The sequence below is a fragment of the Carassius gibelio genome, chromosome B24 (genome assembly GCF_023724105.1).
Source record: "Carassius gibelio isolate Cgi1373 ecotype wild population from Czech Republic chromosome B24, carGib1.2-hapl.c, whole genome shotgun sequence".
Classification (NCBI taxonomy): domain Eukaryota; kingdom Metazoa; phylum Chordata; class Actinopteri; order Cypriniformes; family Cyprinidae; genus Carassius; species Carassius gibelio.
Genome location: NC_068419.1, coordinates 3733117 through 3759435, shown reverse-complemented (window position 1 = coordinate 3759435; position 26319 = coordinate 3733117). Strand labels below are relative to the sequence as shown.

The 26319-nt window shown below is 36.0% G+C and overlaps 4 protein-coding genes and 1 long non-coding RNA gene across 10 annotated transcripts; all 5 read left to right on the top strand.

Annotated features, from left to right (window-relative positions):
* The first annotated feature begins 45 nt into the window (after window positions 1-45).
* On the top strand, window positions 46-4627 carry pus3 (pseudouridylate synthase 3). Of its 3 annotated transcripts, none has more exons than XM_052596065.1 (7): window positions 46-175; window positions 937-1375; window positions 1901-2172; window positions 2274-2457; window positions 3653-3762; window positions 3909-4087; window positions 4212-4627. In XM_052596065.1, exons 2-7 carry the CDS (start codon window positions 956-958, stop codon window positions 4481-4483), a joined length of 1437 nt encoding a protein of 478 aa, XP_052452025.1. In that variant the 5' UTR covers window positions 46-175; window positions 937-955; the 3' UTR covers window positions 4484-4627. The 3 variants fall into 3 exon arrangements, with proteins under 3 accessions (XP_052452025.1, XP_052452023.1, XP_052452022.1); XM_052596063.1 differs by lacking the exon at window positions 46-175 and adding an exon at window positions 545-651; XM_052596062.1 differs by lacking the exon at window positions 46-175 and adding an exon at window positions 560-651 and having other exon boundaries at window positions 954-1375.
* Window positions 4628-5223: 596 nt separating this feature from the next.
* On the top strand, window positions 5224-10811 carry grnb (granulin b). The gene is made up of 14 exons (XM_052596061.1): window positions 5224-5360; window positions 5700-5777; window positions 6320-6463; window positions 6649-6771; window positions 6877-6975; window positions 7062-7212; window positions 7531-7566; window positions 7682-7773; window positions 7901-8039; window positions 8192-8289; window positions 8463-8699; window positions 8942-9190; window positions 9299-9523; window positions 9899-10811. Exons 2-14 carry the CDS (start codon window positions 5775-5777, stop codon window positions 10010-10012), a joined length of 1710 nt encoding a protein of 569 aa, XP_052452021.1. The 5' UTR covers window positions 5224-5360; window positions 5700-5774; the 3' UTR covers window positions 10013-10811.
* A 1055-nt stretch (window positions 10812-11866) lies between these two features.
* LOC128013492 (uncharacterized) lies at window positions 11867-14392 on the top strand. The gene is made up of 3 exons (XM_052596526.1): window positions 11867-12265; window positions 13171-13240; window positions 13338-14392. Exons 1-3 carry the CDS (start codon window positions 12082-12084, stop codon window positions 13780-13782), a joined length of 699 nt encoding a protein of 232 aa, XP_052452486.1. The 5' UTR covers window positions 11867-12081; the 3' UTR covers window positions 13783-14392.
* A 993-nt stretch (window positions 14393-15385) lies between these two features.
* LOC128013474 (uncharacterized) lies at window positions 15386-18463 on the top strand. Of its 4 annotated transcripts, none has more exons than XR_008183320.1 (6): window positions 15386-15533; window positions 16014-16525; window positions 17476-17567; window positions 17650-17723; window positions 17830-17897; window positions 18012-18463. It is a non-coding gene; the product is annotated as an uncharacterized LOC128013474 (long non-coding RNA). The 4 variants fall into 4 exon arrangements; XR_008183321.1 differs by having other exon boundaries at window positions 17830-17936; XR_008183319.1 differs by having other exon boundaries at window positions 17650-17897.
* A 2321-nt stretch (window positions 18464-20784) lies between these two features.
* On the top strand, window positions 20785-25584 carry LOC128013227 (ADP-ribosylation factor 1). Its single transcript, XM_052596044.1, has 5 exons — window positions 20785-20928; window positions 21809-21964; window positions 22179-22289; window positions 22374-22498; window positions 24559-25584. Exons 2-5 carry the CDS (start codon window positions 21817-21819, stop codon window positions 24718-24720), a joined length of 546 nt encoding a protein of 181 aa, XP_052452004.1. The 5' UTR covers window positions 20785-20928; window positions 21809-21816; the 3' UTR covers window positions 24721-25584.
* The last annotated feature ends 735 nt before the right edge of the window (window positions 25585-26319 follow it).

Below are 26319 nucleotides of genomic sequence, written 5' to 3'. Positions count from 1 at the left end.
AGGGGGAAACTTGGTTGTATTCATCACATGATCCCATTCTATTCGATGTGTAATATCTATATAATGATATAAACAACTGCTATCTGCAGATTAAACATAACCGCACTGTTTTTCAGGAAGAAAATTATGAGGAAATGTAAAACTGTCATCAAAGAGAGGACACTTTCCAGTTCAAGTGGGTTGTATGCATTTTTTATTACAATAAATCAAACATCTTTAAAAAAGTAGTAAGAAAGCCATAGGCGACTGTGACAAGTTTACCCACTCTGATTGGCACATATTTAAAATAAATGCAATATATAATACATAATAAAAAAATCTAATCTTAATGAAAAATTATTATTATTAATATTAATATTTATTATTATGTATAATAACATTTAAATTATTTAATAAACGGTTAAATCAACAACAACAAAATTACAATAATTTAATTTTACATTAACATTCATGCATTACTATTTATGACTTTTTTTATTGTTTGTTTATTTTAAATAATGGAGAATAATAATCAGCGCTTCGAGTCATTGTAAATATGTTAGGACTTTTATTTTGAAGGGTGGCCTCACGGAAGCCAATACATTGTGTTGCGTTTAAAAGTTACTGTTCAGAATTGATCATTTCGCATTTTAATGCAGCTTCGGGAAGGATGTGAGTATAGTTAAATTAAAATATGTTTGTAGTTTTATAAGCTATGTTTTATTAAATGATTAAGAAGCACAGAAAGCTGATAGGAAGCAAACACGTGCTAATTTGCACACTAAACACCTCTAGTCTACAGGAGAACTATGGAGCTATTATTATGAAAAAATGATTTGTATTGCACAAATCTCTGTTTAGAGTTAAAGTGTGCAAGAACTGCATTCATACACACACACACGTATTTGTTTATAATGCGAAGCTGTTATATGGCCCTCTCTGTTATTTGTTTCACAGATCTGTGTTTGTTATAGCCATGTCAGAAGAAGTTCTGCTGGCTCGTGTGAAAGCTCTGGAAGAGGAGGTGGAAAGACTGAAAGCTCAGCTGAAAGTGGAGAGAGATGGAGCTAAGAGAGAGGAGAGGACTGAAACATCAACCAGTCACCAGACAGAGAGCTTGAAACATCAGGAAGGTGAGGAGAACAGATCCAAACAGAAGAAACGAGGAGCAGAGAGGCACTTTGACTTCTCTGTCCATCCTCGCAGACATGTGGCACTGCGGCTGGCATACCTCGGCTGGGAATATCAGGGTTTCGCTGTCCAGGAAAACACAGACAACACTGTCGAAGCCCGGCTTTTTGAGGCACTGCTGAAGACCAAACTGATCCAGGACCGACAGACCTCCAACTATCACCGCTGCGGCCGCACAGATAAAGGAGTCAGTGCTTTCTCTCAGGTACTGTGATCTGCATTTACCGAATTTTGTGAGTTATGACATTTCCAAGCATTCCCACAATAATGGAAAATAGAAAAGTAATCAATGATATTTTACAGCATTAGAATTTACTTTTGCATCTTACAACTAACATTTAGAACCAATTTTCAATCATTTAATTTGATACATTCATAAATATTTTATTCAGAATTTATTCAGAATTCTAAATATTTTAATAAAAAATATAATAATATTTAATAAGTTGTAATACTAAGCTTTTTTGTGATTTGAACAGTCATACATGTTTTCATAATTTGTAAAGTCATCGATTTTTGATATTCACAAATATATAAACACATTTTCAGTTATTTGACACAATAATAAAGGATAATTAGATTATAACTAAAAGTATAAGATGAATTGTGTATATGTTACTAATAATGATAAGAATTAGCCTGTATTTTGGCATTACATTTGTGCTGTTTTTTTTTTTTGTGATCTAAATAGTCATACATTTGCATTCCTGATATTTACTCTCTTCTCCAGGTCATATCCATTGATCTGCGTTCAACACAGTATGGAGGAGGTTTAGGTGTGACTGTCCCAGCTGGAGTGGAGGTCAAAGGCAAGGGTTCTGCAGAAGAATTACCTTACGTGAAGATATTAAATAGAGTCCTGCCTCAGGACATTAGGATCCTGCAGTGGGCTCCTGTAGAAACTGGCTTCAGTGCACGCTTCGACTGCCAGTCCAGAACATACAGATACTACTTCCCTCGTGGAAACTTAGACGTGGATCTCATGGCAGAGGCTGCTAAACGGTCAGTAGATCACAACATCAACACATACTGTCTGCTTAAAGAATAATGTACAACATTTCATTCTAAGTTGAGTGGATACTTCTGTTCCTCTGGGGTTGCAGGTATGAGGGAACACATGATTTCAGGAACATCTGTAAGATGGATGTAGGTAATGGAGTCTTGCAGTTTCAAAGGACCATCTTGTCTGCATCCATCCAGCCGGCCCAACTTAACCCCACCTGCCCTAATGACCCACACCAACTCTATTTCTTCCAGGTCAAAGGTCTTGCTTTCCTCTATCACCAGGTGAGGACCTCGTCTCAAACTGGAGGCGTTCAGAGGGCTTATTATATAAAATTAGACAAAACAAGCTTTAGAATGAGCCAAAACTACTAGAAATTTAAGATTTAAGAAGTTTTTTCCTTTGAAGAACTAGAAATCCCACTGTCTCGGGTTCTAAGTTTAAGTATTTAAACTGGAAACAGTATTGACGTATCATTGAGATACTATTAGAGTTTTTATTAATGGTTTGAATATGTTATATTTAATATTTTCCATTTTCAGAGTTATTATATTAATATTTAATGTTTTATTCATTTAGGCTTCTTTGGCGTTGTAGTAACACTTTACAAAAAGGTTTCATTTGTTAATATTAGCTAACATGAACTAACAGTGAGTGACATTTTTACAGCATTTATTAATCTTCGTAAATGTCAGTAAAAATGAAATAGTTTGTTCATGTTAGTTCACACAGTGCATTGACTAATGTTATTAAATATAGTTCTGAATTTTAATAATGTATTAGTAGATATTGAACCTAACATGGTCTAAATTTAATAAATGCTGTTGAAGTATTTTTCATTGTTAGTTTATGTTAACTTATAAAGTTAATTAATGTTAATACTGTAAATGAAACCTACCGGTTTTGTTTCTTAATAAGTTATAATAAGTAATAAGTATACCCTTTTAATTATATATTTCAGTTTTTTTATATACATTAAGCAAAACTAAATAAAAATGAGAAATATCTGCTTAGCAACTCGCTGACATAAAATAAGTATTTTATTTTATTTCAGTTTACATATAATTTAACCGAAATGCTTTGTCCTGGTTGTAGTTATAGTTAGCTATAATAAAAATTCCTTGGAAGAGTCAAGTAAATTAATAAAACCTTAAAGCCTGAACATAAAACTATTTAATAAATGTAATTATTTTGATTCTAATAGTTATTTTTTAACAGAACGCAGGCGTGACCATAGATTAAAATACATTTTCAAATATTATTAGGTACAGTCAAAACAGTTGATATTTATAAATCAGTTGAAATGATGTCTTCAGTAGTAGTCAATAATCTTGTCGAAACTGTCTCGGCAAGCTAAGGACCATTGTTTATATTTTGTTGAAGTTAGCAAGGTGAACTTGCCATTTAAAACAAATAAAGTGTTTAGCAGTAGTAGCTAGTACTGCATTCTAAACGTAACCACTAACTTTGCTGTTCCAGGTTCGCTGCATGATGGCTTTGCTGCTGCTCATCGGACAGAAACTCGAAGCTCCAGAAATCATTGAGCAGCTGCTGGATGTGGAGAAAAACCCAAGGAAACCTCAATACAGGTGAGTTTTATTTCAGTTTTTCCTTCTCTAATCCTGGATTCCACTTGAAGCTGCTAAGTGCTCCGTTAGACTTCAGAATTATAGAAACGTACTTATTTTCTTGACTAAATTAGTAAGTGTTAATCCTAGCTGTCTGTGTTTTATAGTATGGCGGTGGATTACCCTTTGGTGTTGTATGACTGTCACTTCGAGTGTGTGGATTGGAGGAATGAACCGGAGGAGGAGAACCACGTCCTGAACTCTCTGCACCAGCACTGGGTTCAGAACGCAGTGAAAACCCAGGTTCTGCTCGGCATGATCCAAGGCCTTCAGAAAACAACCACAGGTGTGTGTTCATACTGAAACTACTTCTAAATTGTCTGAAATGAGATGCTAACACACTGCCTGATGTTTATCTAAAAAGTAGCACATAGAAACTACTGTAAAACTGTCTTTGTTTGTTTTCTTAGAGATGACGTCTCTGCAGTGCTGGCTCATGGAGGGCTCCAGGCAGAAGAAGTACCAGCCTCTTCTGGACCGGCCGCGGTGCCAGAGTTTGGAGTCCAGGATCCAGCACTTCGTGAAGAGAGGAAGACTGGAGCAAGAAGAAGGAGAGAATGGGGAGGAGACGACTGTTTTCAGGGGGAAAAGATCAAAGCATTCCCATCTGACAAGAACAAACCAAATCCTGGAGCAAAACCATGGAGAAAAAAAACAGGATTTCCCTTTACAAAACCTGTAAATGTACGGTTACGAACTGTTACGTTTTCTGCTTTGACTTTTAATTTGTGTACAAAAAGTTTTCCTTTAACTCTGTGCATTGCAGCTCAATTGTCAAATTTTCTGTTGTGCTGAAGAAAGACTTTTATTAAAGGATTACACTGTGTATTCTGATCACGCGTGAATTTGAAATCATCATTATCAATTTTGAAATAATCAAAACACACCAAAAATGTTATCTGCTATTATTATTCGTAACATATAATTTTTACACGTGATCTGCAGGCTAATACATAAATACAGTTTGTTTATGTTGTTTTTGGGCATGTCTTGACAGTTTTTGTGAACAATATTTACTGAATAATGTTAGTTTTCAGTGGTTACTTTTCTGAACCAGCCAACATCAGACATCCTGGGTTTATTAAAATTAATAGAAAAGATAAACATACATTAAATAAAATAGTATGGCTCCAAACCATTTTTTATATAAATGATTTTAAACTGTAGTGCAGTTCTGTGTATACATGTAAAAACTGACATCAGGTTAGAGCATAATATTGTTATTAATTTTATCATTTTCGAATATTTCATTAGTTATATATTCAGGTTAGAAATATATTTTACGTTTTAATTTTTTCTTCATATTTATTGTTTCATAACTATTTGTCATTTTAGACTCAATTAACATCTCTGTTGGCGTTCAAGTTAATATGTTTAATAATAATAATAATAATAAAAAGGAAAACAAACAAGCCTGATTCATTGAGTGTCACATGACTCGCTCAGGTCACGTGATAAAATGCCAGACAAATAAAAGTCGAAGCAGAGGGCAGTGTTATATATCCACTTCACCGGTTCCAGTTTTACTCTGATATCTTCACTGGTATCGTGAAAACACGGTAAGTTCTTTCTCTTTATACTAATGTCATCCTGTTTGTAATAAAACAGGTCTTTGTTTAGGGTTTCGGTCACGCGCTTCCGTCGGAAACGTTACATGACAGAAATCTGATTAACAAGAAGCGGTTTCAATCATCGATAAAAAGAAAACAGACTTCCTGCCTATATTAACTGTTTATTTAACACAAAACGAAGCTTTGCACGATTACAAGACATTCGTGGATCTACATTTGTCAGGTTTTATAAAATAAGAATAAATGTGATCAACTAGTGTTGCTTTTTATATATATATATATTTATTATTATATTTTTTTTTTTTTTTTTTTTTTTTGCTTTTACAGCTCCAGAAAGTCTTTCATGGGTTTGCAGCTGGAAATTTAAAGCGTTAGTTTTGTGGATCAACAATCACACACAGAATGGTGAGTAGTTTGCTGATTATTTCTTCACTTGTGATACAAGCCTGCACTGCAAACAATATATGAAATCAAACAGTGCTTTTACCATGTTAACCCCGTTCTTCAAGTCAAAATTCTGCTGAAGCAGTTGTTCATCAAACAGGCTTGAGTTCAATATATCATGAGATTGTCAGCAGTGTTTATTTTTGAATTGCTCAATAAATTGACATGTTCAGAAATGTGCATCTTTTGAAGAAACTTTTTGTTCAAATGCTGCAATCCATTTATGTCTGCAGGTCAACAGACTAAGACACACAGAAGTAGACAATGTTTTACAAAAAGCAAGGGAAATTCCATTTTCATCCAGTTCTACCAGACATTCCTCCGTGATCTCCATGTATCATAACTTAAACAGATTTATATTATATATATATTTAAAGTGTTTGCAAACCGTTGTAGCTTGGGCTTCTGAAGTTCTTTGCTACTATACGGCTGTATCTTTTGATCACAGCAAATGAAAACCGTCAAACAACCAGTTCAGTTCACACCCATTACTTGTTTTTCAGGTGCTTGCGGTTGTCCTCGTGTTTTTATGTGGGTGTCTGAATGTGTGTGGTGCTCTGATTTGTCCTGATGGAGGGATGTGTGAAGATGGAAACACCTGTTGTCAAATGCCATCAGGAGGATACGGCTGCTGCCCACTACCCAACGTAAGAGAGATTGTGCAACAAGGCTGCATTTCTTTAAATATACGATTAAAAACGGAAATATTGTGAATTATTTTTACAATGAAAAAATAATTTATTAATTATTTTTTACTGAACTGTTCCTCTAAGCTCTTTAAACACAGTGCTTGTTCATTTCTAATGACTCCTGTTTGTATGTGTGTTTGCAGGCAGAGTGCTGCTCCGATCACTTGCATTGCTGTTATCAGGGCACTCTGTGCGACTTGGTACACTCCAAGTGTGTGAACAAGACACACGTTTTAGACTGGGTTGAAAAAGTCGCCACAAAGCAGGTAACACGCATAACTGCACAGCCACAAATCCAGATAAGCCTAGATCAAATATTCAGCATTGCAACAATCTTCCCCTTTTTTTTTTTTTTTTTTTTTTTTTTTTAGCAAGCAGTAATTTGTCCAGATCAGTTCTCTGAGTGTCCCGATGACACCACCTGCTGCCAGATGCCTGATGGGAGCTGGGGCTGCTGTCCTTTGAAGGATGTACTGTATCTAACCTGTTTGAACATAAACGTTGTTACATGTGCATGGTAGTGTTTACACTCGTCTTTCTTTCTTCGTGTGTTTAGGCCGTGTGCTGTGAAGATAAGCAACACTGCTGTCCTCAGGGAACTACATGTGACCTCATCCATTCAAAGTGTGTGTCTGCAACATACGGACCCTCCCCACTCTGGAGGAAGTTCGCTGCCCGTCGCAGGACACCATCAGAGAGGAAAGCAGGTAAGACCGTTTCACAGTTTGCGTTATTCTTTATAATGCACATTGTCTTCCATATGGGAACTTTTAAAAGTTTGTTGGTAAGGTTTTGTAATGTTTTTAATTGTCAAGTCTCTCTTGCTCACAGAGGCTGCATTTATTTGATACAGTAATATTGTGTAATTATTGCAATTTGGAAGAACCATATTCTATTTGAATAGATTAAGTGTAACTTATTCCTGTGATGCAAAGCTGAATTTTCAGCATCATTACTCCAGTCTTCAGTGTCACGTGATCCTTCAGAAATCATTTTGATTTGCTGTTGTATTTATGTAATTGCAGTATCTCCACCTAAAGACTCCAGTCATATTAGAGATTGTAAGTTTTGATCCATGAGCCCTACTTTATGTATTATTGACTTCTTCCATTCATTATTCACAAAGTTTCTTTGTTGAAACTGACACCTGTGGGTTCTGTTTGTTTATGTGGGCAGTGATCTGTCCAGATGAGATTTCCACATGTCCGGATGATACCACATGCTGTAAACTAGATACCGGAAGTTACGGATGCTGCCCGATGCCAAAGGTGCTTCATACATGTATATTTTTAATCATTTTTCTGTAGGTTTGTGTCTTATGGTTACCCTGTGGTTTGCATGCATTTTACTCACTGTAAGAGTGAATTTAAAACCAATTTATTTTTTTTACTTTAGGCTGTGTGTTGTTCTGATCATGTGCACTGCTGCCCAGAGGCCACAACTTGTGACCTTGCTCATAGTACGTGTGTGTCAGCCAATGGCGCCATGGTAAAAATGGCCACTAAGATCCCAGCCAGTTCCCTGAAGCAGAAAGGTAAACAACACCCATTTGTTTTTATCTTTGTGCAATTAAAGCGCCAACCATAATATGGCATCCATCATCTGTGTTGAAATGTAAAGTTTTGCTTGGTTCAAAACATAGAATATGCATTACTCCCCTCTTTTTATTGCTCTTTCTGTCTGCAGAAACGGTAGTTCCCTGTAATGAAACGGTAGCGTGCGCCAGTGGTACCACCTGCTGTAAAAGACAAGATGGCACCTGGGCTTGCTGCCCTTTACCAAAGGTATTCAAGCTGTCAGCTTTATTTTAAAACCGTTTCGGGTTGATTGTGGCCCAGTGTCATTAATGCATGTGAAGACCCAGCCCCCAACAAACATTCTTTAGCTCAAATCTTCCATTTATTGTAGGAGGGAAACCTTAAAATAATGTTTGGAGTAATGTTGTCCTCCTCTCCAGGCGGTGTGTTGTGAGGACCATACCCACTGCTGTCCAGAAGACACAGTGTGTAACCTCGCAGCGGGCACCTGTGATGACCCTGCTGACCTTTCAGTGTCTGTACCCTGGATGGCAAAGGTGTCCAGCTTTCCAATAGCTTCATCCATTCAGAAATGTGATGAGACGTCTTCATGCCCTGATGGTTCCACCTGCTGCAGACTCTCATCTGGAAAATGGGGCTGCTGCCCTCTGCCACAAGTACATTTTTTTTCTTTTTCTCATTTTAACATAAACATGCTTATTGGTAAAACTGGATTGTTTTTATTTTATAAGTGTATCTTAATCCTATGATAACTGCTGAATAAAATGTGTAACAATGTAGCACATTCCCATTTTTGGTGCCTATTGAGTATTGTTTTACATGCAAAGCAGTAGTAGGGCGTCTATAGTGCTCCATTATGAATGCAGTTCTCACGCTCTGTCCTATCCTCTCTTTGAAGGCGGTGTGTTGTAAGGATGGAGATCACTGCTGTCCTAAAGGCTACACATGCAATGAGAAGAAAACGTCTTGCTCTAAAGTCTACCATGAGATCCCTTGGTTCACAAAACAAGAGGCCAGGGTCCTGAAGGGGTCCGAGGTGACGTTTGGAGCTGAAGATGTGAAGTGCGACTCGACGACCAGCTGTGCATCTGGTTCTACCTGTTGTAAATTACCCACAGGGCAGTGGGGCTGTTGCCCTCTTGTCAAGGTGAGTCTTTTTTATTTATTTAATGCAGTTACGTGTCCGCTCTGTTCTTGTGGATGGTTTTTCTGAATGTGTTTTGAGTCGCTCGGGGTGTGTGTTGTCTGTCTGCAGGCGGTGTGTTGTGAGGATCACGAGCACTGCTGTCCACAGGGCTATACCTGCGACCTCGAATTTGGGACCTGTGTAAAAGCGTCCGGTTCGCACAGTGTTCCTCAGACACACACTGACACGCGTTCAGAAGAGGAGGTGCTGTGTGATGCATCCACACGCTGCTCAAAGACACAGAGCTGCTGTAGACTACCAGACTCCACATGGGCCTGCTGCCCATATAAAGAGGTAACAGAAATCAGAGCTGCCACTTAGAGATATTTGGGTGATTTTTATTTTTCTCTTTCTAATCTCTGCTTTATTATTAGTGGTGCCTGCTAAAGGAAGTATCACTTTCACTGGGGAAAAAAAACAAACTTTTTTTTTTTTCTTCTTGTGTTTACTGATTGTTTCTGTGTATTCATTGACTTGTTTGCATAAATTTAACAAATAACGTTTTTTTTGTTGTTGTTTTTTGTTTGTTTTTTTTTTTGCTGAATTTTCCACTATTTATTTGTGTTTACAGAATACTGCATACAATTATATGTAAAATCATTACTACTGATACGTTTTGACTAAAACATGCAAACCCTAAACCGATTGTTGCTCTCTTTTTATTCGTAGGCAGTCTGCTGTGAAGACATGAAGCACTGTTGCCCTGTGGGATACAAATGTGACCCAGAAGTCCAAGGCTGCACTAAAGCCTCCACATCCATGTGGTGGGAAAATGCTCTTTAAATGAAGAATCACAAACTGACACTGAGCTACATTCCCATAATACAAATCTACATACATAAACGCACACACTCTAGCGCTCCGACTCGCTACATGTTGCATAAAGCATTGTTTCTAAGAGTCAATCTCTAGACAGGGGACTATGAATCTAGCTTGTTTTTTTTTTGTTTAGTGTTTTTACTGGAATAAAAATGTGCTGAATCTTATATTTAGGCAGGATACACTGAGAGACTTTAGAAGTGATTTGCCCAAAACGTAAGTGATAATTGGAGGCTAAATGACACATTATAATATCATAAATGTTAGTAAGATGTTTATTTGCTATTTTAAATTGCATTACAGTGATTATAATGACACAAACAACCCATAAGTGAGAAATGCTACTGAGATTCAAAACCGAATGTATCTCCATTGAACTAAATCTACAGCTGAACCACAAAATAAATGTGACCCTTTATTTTCAGTGTTTGTTCATACTCTAAACCTGATTGGAACAATGAATTAATGGATCTCGCCAACCCTCTACGTCTATAATTTACTTGGAGGCTGTTGCATGAAGGGTTCATTCAACTTTGTTTGCTTTTTCCATTGCTTCTAAGCCTTCATATTAAAGTGTCATCCTCAATTGCTGTTGGTGCTTTTTGTTTTGTTTATTTTTATCATTTTAATATTTACTGAAGGGTGAAACGAATCTTGTTGATTTACCTGTGACCAGTTTTGTTTTTTTGAAGTGGATTTGTTTATTGTTGGTTAATTAAACACTGACATTAAATACTTTTGAAATAAATGGCACATTGACTCATTCATGTCTCATTAGACTGTTTTGATTAAACTCTGTCTGGTTTCCATGGTGCAGATACATCTCAGCAATGCCATTGAATTTTAAATGGTAAACCAAATAAAAATGAGAAAAGATTCTAAAGAGATAAATGTTTTTAAGTAATCCTGTAAATGCATGGAGCAATGCGAGAGGCTGACGCAGATATTCCAGATGGCTGCTGCGTGATGGAGTCATGTTTCACAGCTTGTCTTCTGCATGTGTTTGAGTCTCACTCAGACCGGCTGAAACACTGTTTCCATTCAGCTGAAACCACACAGGAGCTTAAAATATCAACATCAGCCGAGTGTGTTCGACTCCAGGAAGAAAACAAGATTGCTTTAGAGAAAGTTTGCAGATTTCCAGAAGCCCGTCTTTGGTGTTTCTTGTGGTATGTTGACATTTTGTGTCACAACTTTCACAACACCTGACCAGAACAGCTTTAGTGCACTGGTGTAAGGTGAACTAAAGTGAGTATGTTGTAAAAATACATTTCTATATATTATATTCATATAAAATTATTTATTATTTTGAGTTAGTTTTTTTTTTTATAAATTCAGCATGTCATTTTAGAAAGTTTTAGTAAATATGTGCCGTTTTATTTTTTAGTACCTATTTAGCTTATGAATTAATTTTATATTTTTATTTTTAATTCACATTTGAACAGCGTAAATCATTCTTACTGAATGAATATATATATATATATATATATATATATATATATATATATATATATCATTCTTTCTTTCTAAACTAAAATAAATGAATAAGATAGTAAACTTAAACTAAAATAAAATCTTACCAATCCCAAACCTTTGTGTCAATAGTTGCATATCTGTCCTGAGTGTGTTGAGTGAGTGTGAATGATGTGTGTAATGAAGGCAGTCTGAGCATCTGTGGTTATATTGAGGTCACTTCCTGAAAGTTTAACCACCGCAAACACTCAGTGGAAATCAAAATGTGTGACAAAAGAGTGACAAAAATTGCAATAATGTTGAACTCTGACAAACGATCCGCTGTGAGAAAGTGTGAAAGGGAGAGAGCGGGACAGCTGAAGGGAAGCGGGAGACAACCAGCTTCAAACGAGCCAAAATGTCACTGCTATTAATACACCTCAGCAACTGCTCTCCAGTCAACACACACCATCTCACAATGTGTGTAAATGAGGTTTCTCTCACCTCAAAAGCTTGAGATCTGCCCCAGTTCTCTTACTGAGCGGCATTTCTGTTGATGTTTTCAGCTGAGGGACAGAGGAATGGCCATACCGACCATGACTGACTCCAGCAGGCTTACTGCGGTGTCCACACTGACTGACCTGAACGATCGGACCTCAGCGTCAGACACAGAGTGTGTAGAGGAGCCTGATCTCCAGCCAAGAGCAGATGCAGAAGACACTGCAATATCATCATCATCATCAGCTGACATCATCGTGTCGAAGGGTGAGAGAGGACAGCTGCTTGAGAGGTTAACGAGTTCAAGAGAGCGAGGGATCTGCAGCTCTTCAGTGGTTCTTGCAGGAACTTTCTAACAAGAATCATTTAGTTGGCTATGGGTGTTTATGGAGATTAAAATTTCTTGATGTTACAGGTTCATCAGGTCAGCATTTCGTAACAAGGGTATTTCGTGGGATTGGGATTCAATTTTTTTTAAATGTTCCATTTTAATTATAATTTTTTGGTGCTCAGTTTTCACTTTAATTTCAGTTAAAATTTGAGTAATTTTTTAATGCGCTTTTATCATTTTTATTAGATGTTATTTATATTTCTATTATTAATATTAATATGTATTATTTCTATTTTTTATATTTTTATATATATATTTTTTTTATTATCCAAAAAAGAATTTAAATTTGAGTAATTTTGTTACATGCCTTTATCATTTTGCACTTTTTTCAGTTTAACTTTTAGTTGTAATTTTAGTACTTTAAAAATGTATTTATTCACTTTAAAACAACAGTTTGAACTTATAAGTTTGTTTTATTATGATAATTTTTATATTTTTAGTTTAATTTAATTTTCAAGTTTGAATATTTTTTATGTGATTTTGCCATTTTTATTATTATTTTATTTTAAAATTTTCTAAAACTTTAAGTTTATAATCTTATACATTTTTTAAAAAACAACTTATTTTATTTCACTTAGTTGCCAGGGTAGCATATTTAATAATCTTAAATTAATCTTAACCTTTATTTATTTAAACTTTTTTTTTCAGTTAATGACATTTTTTTTATGAGAGAATGTGCATTGTTTAAAGGAAGATATAGATAGAGAAGACATTGCAGCTTGTAGATTTTGATAATGTGTTAATATTTCTGTTTTAAGTGATGTTTTACATGTTTTTTGAGGTGAAGAATATCAAACGTCTGGCTTTACAAGTAAAGAAGACAGCAACATCCAGTCGTGCATCAGCAGCAGGTTTGCACATCGTGATTCTTTCCATTTACTTATTTACATAAAAGTTTATGAATTAATTGATCCATTAAACTGCTTTGTTTACTATGGTAATTCATAGGTCAGATGCAGAAAGAGAGAAGAAATCTACTGCTTGCCGCTTCAGAAAACGTCACAGGAAACAGCGAACAGAGATTACAGACACGAGGAAAACAAAGAAGACGTGTAGAAAAGACAGAGCAGGAATAAGAAGAAATTCTCCAGTGGTTTCAGACCAGAAGACAAACGGCTCCTCAAGATGCTCCAAAGATCAAGCCGTGTTCTCATCCCGACCTCAGCAGATCTCCATCTGTGGAAATGTCCTCAAGATGCTGGTGTTTCCTGTATCTGCCTTCACAAGCTGGAGGTCACTACTCCAGGAGACTGTAATACCCACAATCCCTTTGTCAAAACTGAACGAGACCCTGAATCTGTCTGCAACAGCTTTGAGGAAGTGTCTGAAGACTCAGATTTGGAGTAATACATGTCTGCACACTCTACAGCGGCGACTGCAGGGTCCAGATTGAACGCTTTAGACGACCTTGAATTTGACTTGACTTGTATTTTAGAGACTGGGAAAGGAGAGGGGATGGAGCAGAAACCGAGCAGGGTTACAGTCCAGCCGAAGCTGAGTGGGGCTCTGAGTGATCATGGGACTCTCACTGTACCACAGACAGAAGAACCAGCGGCTGGGATTCAGACGGCTGTCGTTCAGAGGCTCTCGGTGATAATAAATGCCCAGACGGATGGCCTGAAGTGTTTGTGCCAGGATTTGAGGGCTGCTTTGACTGCTGGGATGTAGTTTGCAGAGACACTGTGCGCGATTCCAGCTCTATTTGCTCCAGACGGGATACAGGTGAACCGTGGGGTGTCGTGACTCAAATGGACCGCCGACATTTCTCTGAGCTTTTCTGTGAGATGGTTAAAGAAGTGATGCAAGAGAAAGACACAGAGGAAATGAACGTAAACGAGGGGTTTCTGTTCCACCCTAAACAGGTGTGTGACTAAAGTCATTAATGCAGGTTGACAATTGACAAGATATACATATATATGTATATAAATTGGGCCAAATAATAAGGTATTGCCTGATATTGTATATTTAATTGTTCATGCTCATTTACCATATTTTTACATTTAGGTAACCTTTATATGATACTTACTTAATTTTTAAGATAATCTTAATTTTATAGTTTTATTTAATGTATAAATGTACTGAACTTATCAATTTAAGCATTTTAGCTGATCGATTTTAGTTTTTAATTTTGTATTTTTAATTTAGACCAAACATATAGTATATTTAACATATGTTTGAAATAAAAAAGTTACCAGAAAAATAAAACATCATTTGAAATTTTTACATATATTTTTTAAGAATTCTAAAATCAGCCATTTATTTATTATCAATTATTTATTCACTGTTGATTGTAACCATAAGATTATTATCAATGGATCCTTCACTCTGTGACCCAGTTTTAACAAAATTTCAAAACAGTTCTGATCTACCAAATTTCACACCTTTAAACATGAGATTAAGATCACAATTCAATCAAGAACTAAAAATCTATGTCCAAACTGCTACAATATGTACATGCCACATGCGTCTTTCCTCTGTGATTTTGGACTATTTGAAACTCTCAATCAAGATGGATACAGCACAAAAACCTTCAGAGGTGAATACACACACACACACACCAACATGTATGTCCACTATGAAGCGGGACTTATGAGGGAGTGTGTGGTGTGTGCAGGGAACATTCTGCATGGCACCCAGTCTCGTATGCCGCCGGAGGTGGCGAGGGGTGATCCTCGCTCTGATAAAGTGGACGTCTGGAGCAGCTGCTGTATGTAACTGCACATGCTCAACGGACACCAGCCCTGGACACGATACTACCCTCATCCTCTCTATCTGAAGGTGAAGTGAGCATGCAGTCAGTGTGCGTCGCTTCAGATCCACTATCAGTCAGAAGTTAACATTCAAGGAGTTGTGAAGCATGTCCTGAAAAAAGGGCCTAATCTTCCAGATGTTGAATAAAGCAAATCGGTTTACCACATCTTCTCATTCTGTATGAGGACTATTTTAGAAATAGATCTGCTTTTGACTCTTCTGTAATGTGTTCTGACTGTCAGATGGTGAGTGAGCCGCCTCCTTTATGGGAGATTCCACCTGACTGTGACCTGCTGACCTGTGATGTCATCAAAGGGGGACTGGTTAAAGAGCCGAGAGAGAGACATTCGGCATCGGAATTACTGCAAAAGACTGTGAAAGCACTCAGAACAGGTGCCAACTGTTTTTTTATTTTATTTATATATATATATTATATATATATATGCTCAGCAAGGCTGCATTTGATAAAAAATACAGTTAAAAAACTATGAAATATTAATACAGGGTAAAAAGATTAGAGTTTAAAATGTAATTTATTCCTGAGGTCAAAGCTGAATTTTCAGCATCATTACTCCAGTCTTCAGTGTCACATGATCCTTCAGAAATCATTCTACTGATTTGCTTCTTAGGATTTTTTTTTCTAATTATTAATATTGAAAATAGTTGTGCTGCTTAATATTCTTTGGAAACCGTGATCCGTTTTGTCCAGAATTCTTTGAAATATAGAAAGTTCGATATAACAGTTTGATTAGAAATCATTTGCAACAGTATAATGAATTTACTGTCACTTTTGATCAACTTAATGTATCCTTGCTGAACAAGATATTTATTGATTCTTACTGACCCCAAACTCTTAATTTGATGCATATTTAGTATGTGGGCTCTCTGGTCCTGAGGAATCAGCTAAACAGCTTTCAGCATCTGCATTCGAGGAATGTCTGAATGTGGACTTGCACAAGACACCATCCATCACAGAAATTCCTGGCTTCCCAAAAGACCTCTCAGCAACCACAATCCACTGGGTGAGCACATGGAGACAGATGAAGACACATCGCAGATCAATGATGTGACAGATCAAACAGAGGTGGAAGAAAGCAAAACTGATCATTTAATCAAAAAAAAAGTTGTGTTTAGGGGATGAGGTGAATATGACAGAAGTTTTTTAGAGGAATCAGATAGCTGGGATGGAGAAATCCGAAGCATTGTGGATGATGAAGAGGTGGAGAGTGATTTGGAGAGTCTTCGAGAGCTTGGCAGCGACTGGGCGCAGGAGTGGGAGCCGTTTCTAAAGCTCCAGACACTTTATTGTCCAAAAGAAGCTCAACTGCAGAGCCAAGACAGCTGTTCGGAGTCTGAAGAGGAGTCGGTCATGCTGAGGGAGAGTGGTGAGTTGTTGTTTGTTGTGTGTGTGTGATTGATTTGATGCAACCTAAATATCTGTCCATTTCGTATTTGATTTATTTCTTCTATGCACTAAAATAAAGAGCAAATAGAATGTGGATTTTCTTGTCTGTCTTCATAGCAGGAAAAAGTTCTACACACCTAGAAAAAAATATATTTTAGGAATGTTTCTCTAAAAGGTTCCAAAAATGGTTGGATCTATGGCATCACTGCAAACCCTGTCTTCCTGATGTGCATCCAAATGAAACATTGAAAAAAAAAAAAGTTAGGGCGGGATTTGGTTTATGCATTAGTTTTTGATTGGATAACAAGATCGGGGCGTGGCAGTAAAAATGAATTCATTAGATTGTTAAGGGGCGGGGTTTAAGCAAATGAAATGATTGGAGAAATCCATCATACATCACCAGTGATATGTAAATAATGTTATCTTGGACCATGATTTTGCCATGTCAGATATGTTCATGTATCAACATCCTTGATCAAAAACACTTAGAAATACAGGTTCTATGAGTTCATAAACATCCATAGAACATTTTAATTCTACAAAAGTTCTTTATTTTGTCAAAAGATTATTATTATTATTTTTCTTCACCACTAATGAAAAGAACTGTTCGGTTAAAGTTTTTTTTTGGAAGCTAAAATGGTTCTTCATTGGCAATGCTGTGAAAACTCCCTTTTGAAACCTTTATTTCGACCGTTTGACATTTACCAATCTGATTCTGTGGATAAGGAACAGAGTACGTTTAGGGTTAGGTACTTAACAGGTTCTTAACTTCACAAGATTTTGCTCGTGATTTAAATACTTCTTTGCAGCATACAGTATCTCAAACATTAAAAAAAATGCATCAGACAGCAAATGTAGTAGCTCAAATGTTTTGATACAGAGTTTTGTGAATGAAGTACTTTTTATGCATTTTTTTCTCTCTCTCCACAGAACAAAAAGGAACAAGTTTACCTGATTCTCATGGACTGCAACCTTTCACTTGCACCATCCGCTGTGATTCTGAGCAAGGTCTTAGTGCTGAGGTAAACCTGCAGACAGAATCATGAGTTTTATGAAGGTTATTGTGCCAAAACATCAAATTATAACCCAATGTTCTTGTTACAGGACTCTGATGATTTAAGCTCGGGGGTCTTTTCCTCCTGTAGTACCTCAGATGGTCAAAGTTTCAATGTGGATTGGTCAGTGAACACTGATCAGACGCCGTCTTGCTACTTTGAAGGAAAGTTTCATCATTTCAGGTGCTTATGTATGTGTTTGTGAGTATTTATTTGTGTATGTGTGGAGGACTTGGCGTGGATATATGAGTTGAAGATGTAAGCGGAGAGAGTTTAAAAATCAGAGAGAGGCCACAGGTGAAAATCGGACACATAGCTGTGAGAATCAGCGAACAGGTGAGAATTCATAATTATATTTAAGTAAGATTCCGGTAAGCAAGGATTAAACAGTGGATTACTACTTTATCACAGATATCTTTGAAGACCTTCAGTTTGGCCACCCTAGACGGGCGTCTGGTGTCTCCGGAAACAGAAGTGTTCGAGTCAGGCATGTGGTTGCAGTGTGTTCCCGCTCCTGACGGCAGTCCCAGCTGGGATTGGAGGATCAGAGACGGAAAACTGGAGCTGCAAGAATATGATGAACATACAGATACCTGCTCAACTGTGGCGCTCTAGCAAAAGTGACCATTGCAAAACAAAAAGAACTGAGCTTTATGCATCCCATTCCATTATTTTCAAGCTTTATGACGTTCACTTCATTCATTTGTGTAGTAACTTGTTTTTGATTGAATTTAAACATTTTCAAAATTCTCTCAGTTTTTTTAAGCTTAATCATAATGTTTAAAATTCTACGGTTTACTTTGTACACTGTTGATAGTTTTGTTAAGAAGACAACACTGTTTAGCTTCAGTGCTATACATAATATACACTATATAAATACTTTTATATAAAATACATGATTATAATTTGTGCATGAAAACAAATTCTATTTCAATGCTTTTTTTTTTTTTTTGCTTTTTTTTTTTATTGCATGAATAACAATTACAGAAAATGAACACACACACACAAAAAAAGAATAAAAATAGAAAATAAAATAAAATGCCAGGGTTAAAGATACACAAATGTAAAATACAAAAATTTTATAGAAATAAAACTAAATAGACCAAACAGAGAATCAAAGGCTTTGACATTTCACAAAATCTTAAAATTATTCAACAAATACATGGTTTTAACAGCTTTTTTGTTTGTACTGTCCTTAATGGAAACCATATAATTTTCTAAATCTTTCAATACCACAGAAAAAAAAGGTTTCAGATTAGTAAATTTGCACCTGTGAATATGAAACTTAACTAAAATAATCAAAAGATTTATAATATACACTTCTTTTTCCATACTCTTTTCATATTGTAAAAAAACAAATATTACATGTTCGTATAACAAAAGAAAATTACAATCTAATTTGTTATTTATAAACTTCCAACCACAGCCTTTCGGTATATTGACAGTGCCAGAAAATATGAGGTACAGTTTCTGGCTGCAAAAAACAAAATGAACAATTTACATCAATATCTTTGTTAAATTTGGATAGAAAATGTTTAGCTGGGTAAAATTTATGCAGTATCTTGAATGAAATTTCCTTGACCTTATTTGTAAGAATATATTTATTAGGTAACAACCAGACCTTATTCCAATTAATAGTTCCAATAAACCTTGACCAATAGGAAATGACATGTGGTTTACTGACAAGTTCTTTTTGAAAAAGGGAACGTATAGCCTTATTATTTTTGCTTGTCGAAAAACAAACTTTACCACAAATTGATCAGTTAGATGCAATAAAGACACACGTTTAGAGTATGAAATACCTCTACATAGAGAGACAACACCCAAAGAGAAAGCACCAATTACAGAGGCAAATTCTTTAGGGGAAACAGGGAGGTTGAAGTATGAAAGAAACTCATCATAAGTCATTAAATACCCCTGATAATTCAACAACTGACCAACCACAAGAATGCCCTCATCAAACCAAGTTTTCAAAAATATAGTGTATACGGTTTTTCCACAAAAAATTCAGCATAATTTGATCAATTATCTTATTTGTTTTATTATCTGAGTGTATTGAGGAAGCTATATAAGTAAGCCTAGAAATACCTTCCGCTTTAGCCAGCAGAACACGACCTTTGAGAGACAAGTCCCTCTGCAACCAAATATTAAATCTGTTCTTTACTTTTTTTAATCACTGGGTCGAAATTTTGTGACATTCTCTCCTGCTCATTTTTAGTAATAACCATACCCAAATAAGTTGGAGAATCCTTTACAGGGATATTACATATATTTCTGTAATGGCAACTTTTTAAAGCAAATAGTTCCCATTTTTGTAAATTAAGACAAAGCCCTGAGTTACTGGAAAAAACTTCAATGATCTTGACCGCTGACTGAATTTGATCAACATTTTTCAGGAAAAGAGCCAACTGACTTATCAGGACACTTCTCTTTTCAACTTGAATTCCTTTTAAATTGGATGATTTAATAAAGTGACAAAACACCTGAGCAACAATGAGAAAGAGGTAAACAGAGGCTGGGCAGCCTTGCCTAACTCCTCTTTCCAAATTAAATCTTTGAGTAGCACCATTCTTTAATTTCACAGAACAATTTCCCCCCGCATAAAGAGTTTTCATAGCATTACAGAAATAAGCCCCAAACCCAAAGTGTTCTAAACAGTAGAAAATAAAAGGATGCTCAACAGAATCAAAGGCTTTGAAAAAAAAAAAAAAAAAAAGTATAAAGCTATCATCATTTATAAGGTCAGAATAATCAATAAGATCAAAAATAAGTCTAATGTTGTTACATATATGACGGTTTCTCATAAACCCAGATTGATTTTCATCGATAATGGAATCTAATACTAATTTGAATATTTGGGCAAATACCTGAGCAAATATTTTATAATCATTATTTAACAAACGAATGGGTCTCCAATTATCAATAAGCAATAAATCTTTCTTGGGCTTAGGAATCAAACTAATTATACCTTGCGTCATAGTTGTAGGAAGCTGTGAGTACTGTAAGCTTTCAGAGTATACTTTAAAAAGAAACGGGGCGCTATTTCAATGCTGTGCAACGTTTACTAAGGCGTGTACAGTCACTGCAATAAATCGGAAGTCGTTACTTCCTCATTTCCCAAATCCAGCCGGATCTGTCGATCATTCTGATTGGACCTCACTCAGTGAAGGCAGGATTATGTATTGTTCTCCTAATCCGATTGGGCCGTTGTTTGTGATGGGCGGGTCTTGTCAAGCCGGTGCGTTGAGTTGCAATATACGCCATTTTGCATTGACAGCGGTGCGCTAAAGCAGTGGAATCAGAAAGCTCGAGAATTCCCTGTTTAGAGGTAATTTTATTTCCTTCCCCTTTATAATAAACATTCTCACGCGTCGCCGATAGCGTCAAGATACTTAGTCATTAATTAAACCTTCTTCAAATGGAAAAATCCGTCATTTTAAGTGCCAGCTGGCTGCTCTTAGCTTGTGTGTAGCTAACTTTAGTCGGCTAACGTAATTTGCTAAAGATGATTGGTTCATAAAATGAATTTCTTTGGGAAAAACAGAGCCTTACACTTACACTCTTCAAATAATATGTATTAGTACTTAAAAATGGCTGGAAAGCATAATTTCGTCCGTGGTAGACAAAGCTAGCTATCCTGCTACTATTATGACAGAAGTGACGTTATATAGTTACCCATTCAAATTTATCTTGAAAATGATCAAATTAACGTTAATCTTACTTTTATGTGGTGTAGTAATTTAATTAAACTTTGGATTAAATGTGAGCTCCCTGCCAGTCTGGTAGTACTTGTCTATTTTTATTAGACCTTTATTTACAAACACTAGTTTACATGACATTACATTTATTTTTAAGTGTCTATCCTAGTATCCAACACCGATCATGACGACGTTTGTCCTTTATTAAATAAAATAAAAAGTTATATCGTTCATGTACAATCAGACCATTTTATTCTCCTGTGAAATTTCATGAAAATGTATGACTTTGGATATTTAAAGAGATTGCATTGTCATTACTGCATTTCGTTGCCTTGTGCCTTACATGTGCTGCAATGACAAAAAAGCTGAATCAATTACAGTGTCTTGTGTTCTAACCCAGCATTAAATGGGACTTTTGAATTAAAGTGAATGCACTAACATGAATGTAGTTTCTGTGCTGTATAACCTCCTTTTTAATTGCTAATATATGTTGAAATCTTATTTTTGCAGTGTAAAGCATGGGGAATGTCTTTGCGAACCTGTTTAAGGGTTTATTTGGGAAGAAGGAGATGAGAATTCTCATGGTCGGTCTTGATGCCGCCGGTAAAACCACCATCCTGTACAAACTCAAGCTGGGAGAAATAGTCACCACCATTCCCACTATCGGTACGGCTGAAGACCTCATCTTTTATTTGTTTTTGTCAGTGATATGCTATCTTGAACACACATTTTATGTCATCTTGTGGTTTGACCTTGACAGTGCACAAAAGTCTTTTGTTCAGACTATCTACTGTGCTTTGTTGTATATATGTTGGATTTGTGTCTTTAATGCCCAGGCTTTAAAGTTGTTTTCCCCTGTTGTATCCTTTGTGTGCTGCAGGTTTTAATGTAGAGACGGTAGAGTATAAGAATATCAGTTTCACAGTTTGGGATGTTGGTGGCCAAGACAAAATCAGACCACTTTGGAGGCACTACTTCCAGAACACTCAAGGTATGAGAGCCAAAAACTATCAGGATGTATGATTTGTTGTGCAAATGGAATGATTAATGATTTTCCTGTTATTCCTGGTGCCAGGTCTGATCTTTGTAGTGGATAGTAATGACAGGGAACGAGTTAATGAAGCCAGAGAGGAGCTGACGAGAATGTTAGCCGAAGACGAGTTGCGTGATGCTGTCCTTCTCGTTTTTGCAAATAAACAGGTGAGCATCACTTATCTTTCTAATGTTAAATGCAAATTATAGAAGAAACTCAGATAAATTGATTTATTAGCTTTAAAATGGAGAAGAAAAATGTTTCCCGTGGCCACTGGTGGTTTGCAGTATTTTGGCACAAATTGAATTGGTTTTAGACAGATGCCAACATTGATAGGTTGAATGACATTCTCATCTTAAGAAAAAAAGCATGAAGGTTATATGACCCAGACCACATTAGACACAGGTTAACCCTCAGAGATCCAGATCTGCTGAACTGCATTAATAAAGCAATAAATTAATACCTGACTTTTTCCACTAGAAATGGGTAAAACAGTAGCTGACACTCTGAAGTTTTGGTGGGAAAAATGCGCATTATCATGCTGAAGTCAGTCAGCTGACACTATTCTTAACATTTTTTGGAACAAGTTTACCTATTTATAAAGTAAATTTAGATAGATTTTTCTAGATGTGGGAAAAGGCTTAAAGCCAGGTAATTTTAAACATGCATAAGTGTCTAGGCTGTGCATTAATAATCTGTGTATCATTCGTTCACTCGTTTGTTTTTATTTAATATTGAAAGTAGCAAAAATTTGAAAACCGCTCCTTTTGTGTTCTAACCAAACCACCCCCGCCCCCCCCAAGAAATGGAAAACACGAATTTAGCTTAATTTTTTATTTTTCGTTCAGGAGTCGAAAAATGTATACACAGCTTGAATATTCTATTTTCACACGTGGGCGGGAATTAAAAGGCCCTTTCTTCTGTTTGGTCAGCTGAAAATAAAAACGTGCCGTCATGAGTTCTTTTGCATTTCCGTGCGGTAGAATAATTGTCCTCCGCTGCTGCAGGTGTACGGATTCTTAATGCGTTAATTGCAGCTACACTCAATGTGTTCTCAATGTGCCAGAGAGTACATGCTGTGATTTATTCCAAAGTGACTTACATGATGCATTTAACGTCAAATAATCTAAATGTAGACTTTTAAAAGTAGATGCGTCAAGTATTCGCTGTGTGTACTTGTGCATTCTGTGCTCAATGAGACCAAGACACACTAAAGTAGAACTTTTATTGTTTTAAAGGCATGACATTTTGCTGTCATTTTTAACTTAATTTTTTCTTTTTTGTATTGGTGTTTAAAATGTTTTATTTAAAATGAATTATATGAAAAATAATTAAACAAACAAACTTACTGGGCGAGCAGGGCTGGCTATGACAGCCTTCATATAATACATGCTCAGCTGATGCACGTCATAGTACTTATATCTACACAGAAGAAAGCCCTGTCAAGACTCTTTGTTGAGCTATTCATTAATCTGGTTGTTTGATGAGAAAAAGATGAAATGTATTTGCAATAAACGCATTAAGAATCTGTACACCTGCAAGAGTGGAGGACTAATATTTAGCCGTGTGGAACCATGAAAGAACTGATGATGGCACGGTTTGATCTTCAGCTGACCAATCAGCAGAAATATTTATATATATATATATATATGTGTGTGTATATATATATATATATATATATATATATATATATATATATATATATATATATATATATATATATATATATATATATATATATATATAATTTAAAATAATATATCATTTTTCTCTCACACAATTCAAGTGATGTTAAAATATATTTCATTTACAAATGCGTTGATATGACTATTACAATGTTTTCATTTCAACAAAAAGTTTTCATTGCTGTATCACTGGTTGAAATATGTATTTTCTAAAATACATTTGTTTACTGAATTGTTTTGTGATAACTGATGATTCATTACTGTCACTTACTATATCAAAAAATATTGGTGGATTTTTGCAAACCTAAGCAACCTAATAAATATATTAATTTTTAAGGGTGGGAAAAAAAACATTGTACTATTAATGCTTGAGGTTAAAACTAATATTTAATGTAAAATCTGAGTGTGCGTTACACAGAAGAGTTTAACTTCTTTTTTTACTTCTATCCTGTGTCACTTGAAGATGTCATGTTACACAAGTAAAATAGATTGTGAATGACGTTTCACAATGATTTTACGTGATTGTCTCTTGTTCATCACAGGACCTTCCCAATGCCATGAACGCAGCTGAGCTCACAGACAAACTGGGCCTTCATGCCCTCCGTCATCGTAACTGGTACATCCAGGCCACCTGCGCCACCAGTGGAGACGGGCTCTACGAGGGGCTGGACTGGCTCTCCAATCAGCTAAAAAATCAGAAATGAGCTCATCTACCACCTCCAAATCTGTGTGTGTGTGTTGACGTACGAATGTGTAGGTGTGTGTGACGTGTGCGTGTGTCTGAGAGAGCGAGACACACACAGCTACAGTACTGACCCAGACTTTGACTGAACTCAGTAACCCATGTTCTCCTCTTTCGTTTAGGTTTGGGCATTGCTGATTCAGACTGTGTTTGTGTGTGCATGTGTGCATAGTTTATCTTTATTATGCACGTTAGCAAGAATGTATCGTTTCTGTGTGTCCATGTGTGTATGAAGGCTTCTGTCTGTTTGCTTGGTTTGGGAATGACCCTGGCGTGCCTTTTATACACATACATCTCCTCTTATCATTCCACATCACAAACCTTACTTTTTTTTTTTTTTTTTTTTTTTTGCTCCATACTGCACCACGCATAATTTTCAAATGGCGAAGAAAGAACCATGGTTGTCATAATAAACCTGCAATAACATAGTATCCCAGTTTTACAGGCCTGCTGATTATACAACCCATACACTTTCCATACAGCATTTTAAATTGAGTCTAAAAACCTGCCCTGTATCTTTAGGAAAAACTGTGTTGTAACCTGTATCAGGTCAGGATGGATTCGCTCAGATTCCCCCCCGATGCACCACTATCCTTGATTGTTCTTTTGAGTCATTTGAAAATCAGGCTGTTTTATTTTCAGCTCTTCAGCTCCATGTTTTAATTTGTTTTCCGGGTAGTGAAGTCGTGGGCAGATCTCTGGTTTCCTGCTGTACACTACCTGTTTCCAGCCGCCACACACACCCCAAGCACAATCACAGACTGCTGAACATTCCCCCTACCACCAAATTGTTGGATTTGATTTGAATTAAAAACATCATATATTACCTTTTTCTTTATGTTCATTTCTTGTGTCCTGGAGAATCCTTCAGAAATCATTATAACATGCTATTTTGCTTATCAAGTAATATTTCTTATTATAAATGTAAAAAATGAAAAATGTGCCATTGTTTCACCAAAATACTTAAACCTGCATGTGTTAATGCAATTAGTAAAGCTGTAATCGTTATTATCCACAGATAGCTAAAGTGACTTAAAAATATTTTGCTGGGAAATATATGATGGTAAATGTTTATAAAGGAACGGAATAACAGAAGAGTTCCTCCTTAATCTGGTAAACCCACCATACCTGTGATGGAGAGAGGCAGAGGAAGGAATTCATTTTGCAATTTCAAAATAAATTTTCTTTATAGATTTGATTTAGAAACATTAGTTAGAGAGAAAAAAATTAGTTGATTACAAATCATCTATGAAATTTTTTTTTTTCCCTGAAAACTTCCAGCTGTGGGGTAAAGTGTCAGATTCTAAAGGTAAGTGAAGGTAATCTTGAAAACTGTTTTGCAACATTTCACATATTGTGAAAAGTTGTCTAAAGTTGACAACAGGCATGCTGAAATATAATTAGTAGCCTATTAATTTGACTTAATTTCTTCTTGTCTACTAGACAACTTAAAAGGGATAGTTTCCCCAAATAATTTTGTCATAATTTAAAACCCTTGAAGTCGTTCATATTTGAAAGAATATTTGTTTTCGTCCATGCAAATGTCAATGGAGTCCAAAAC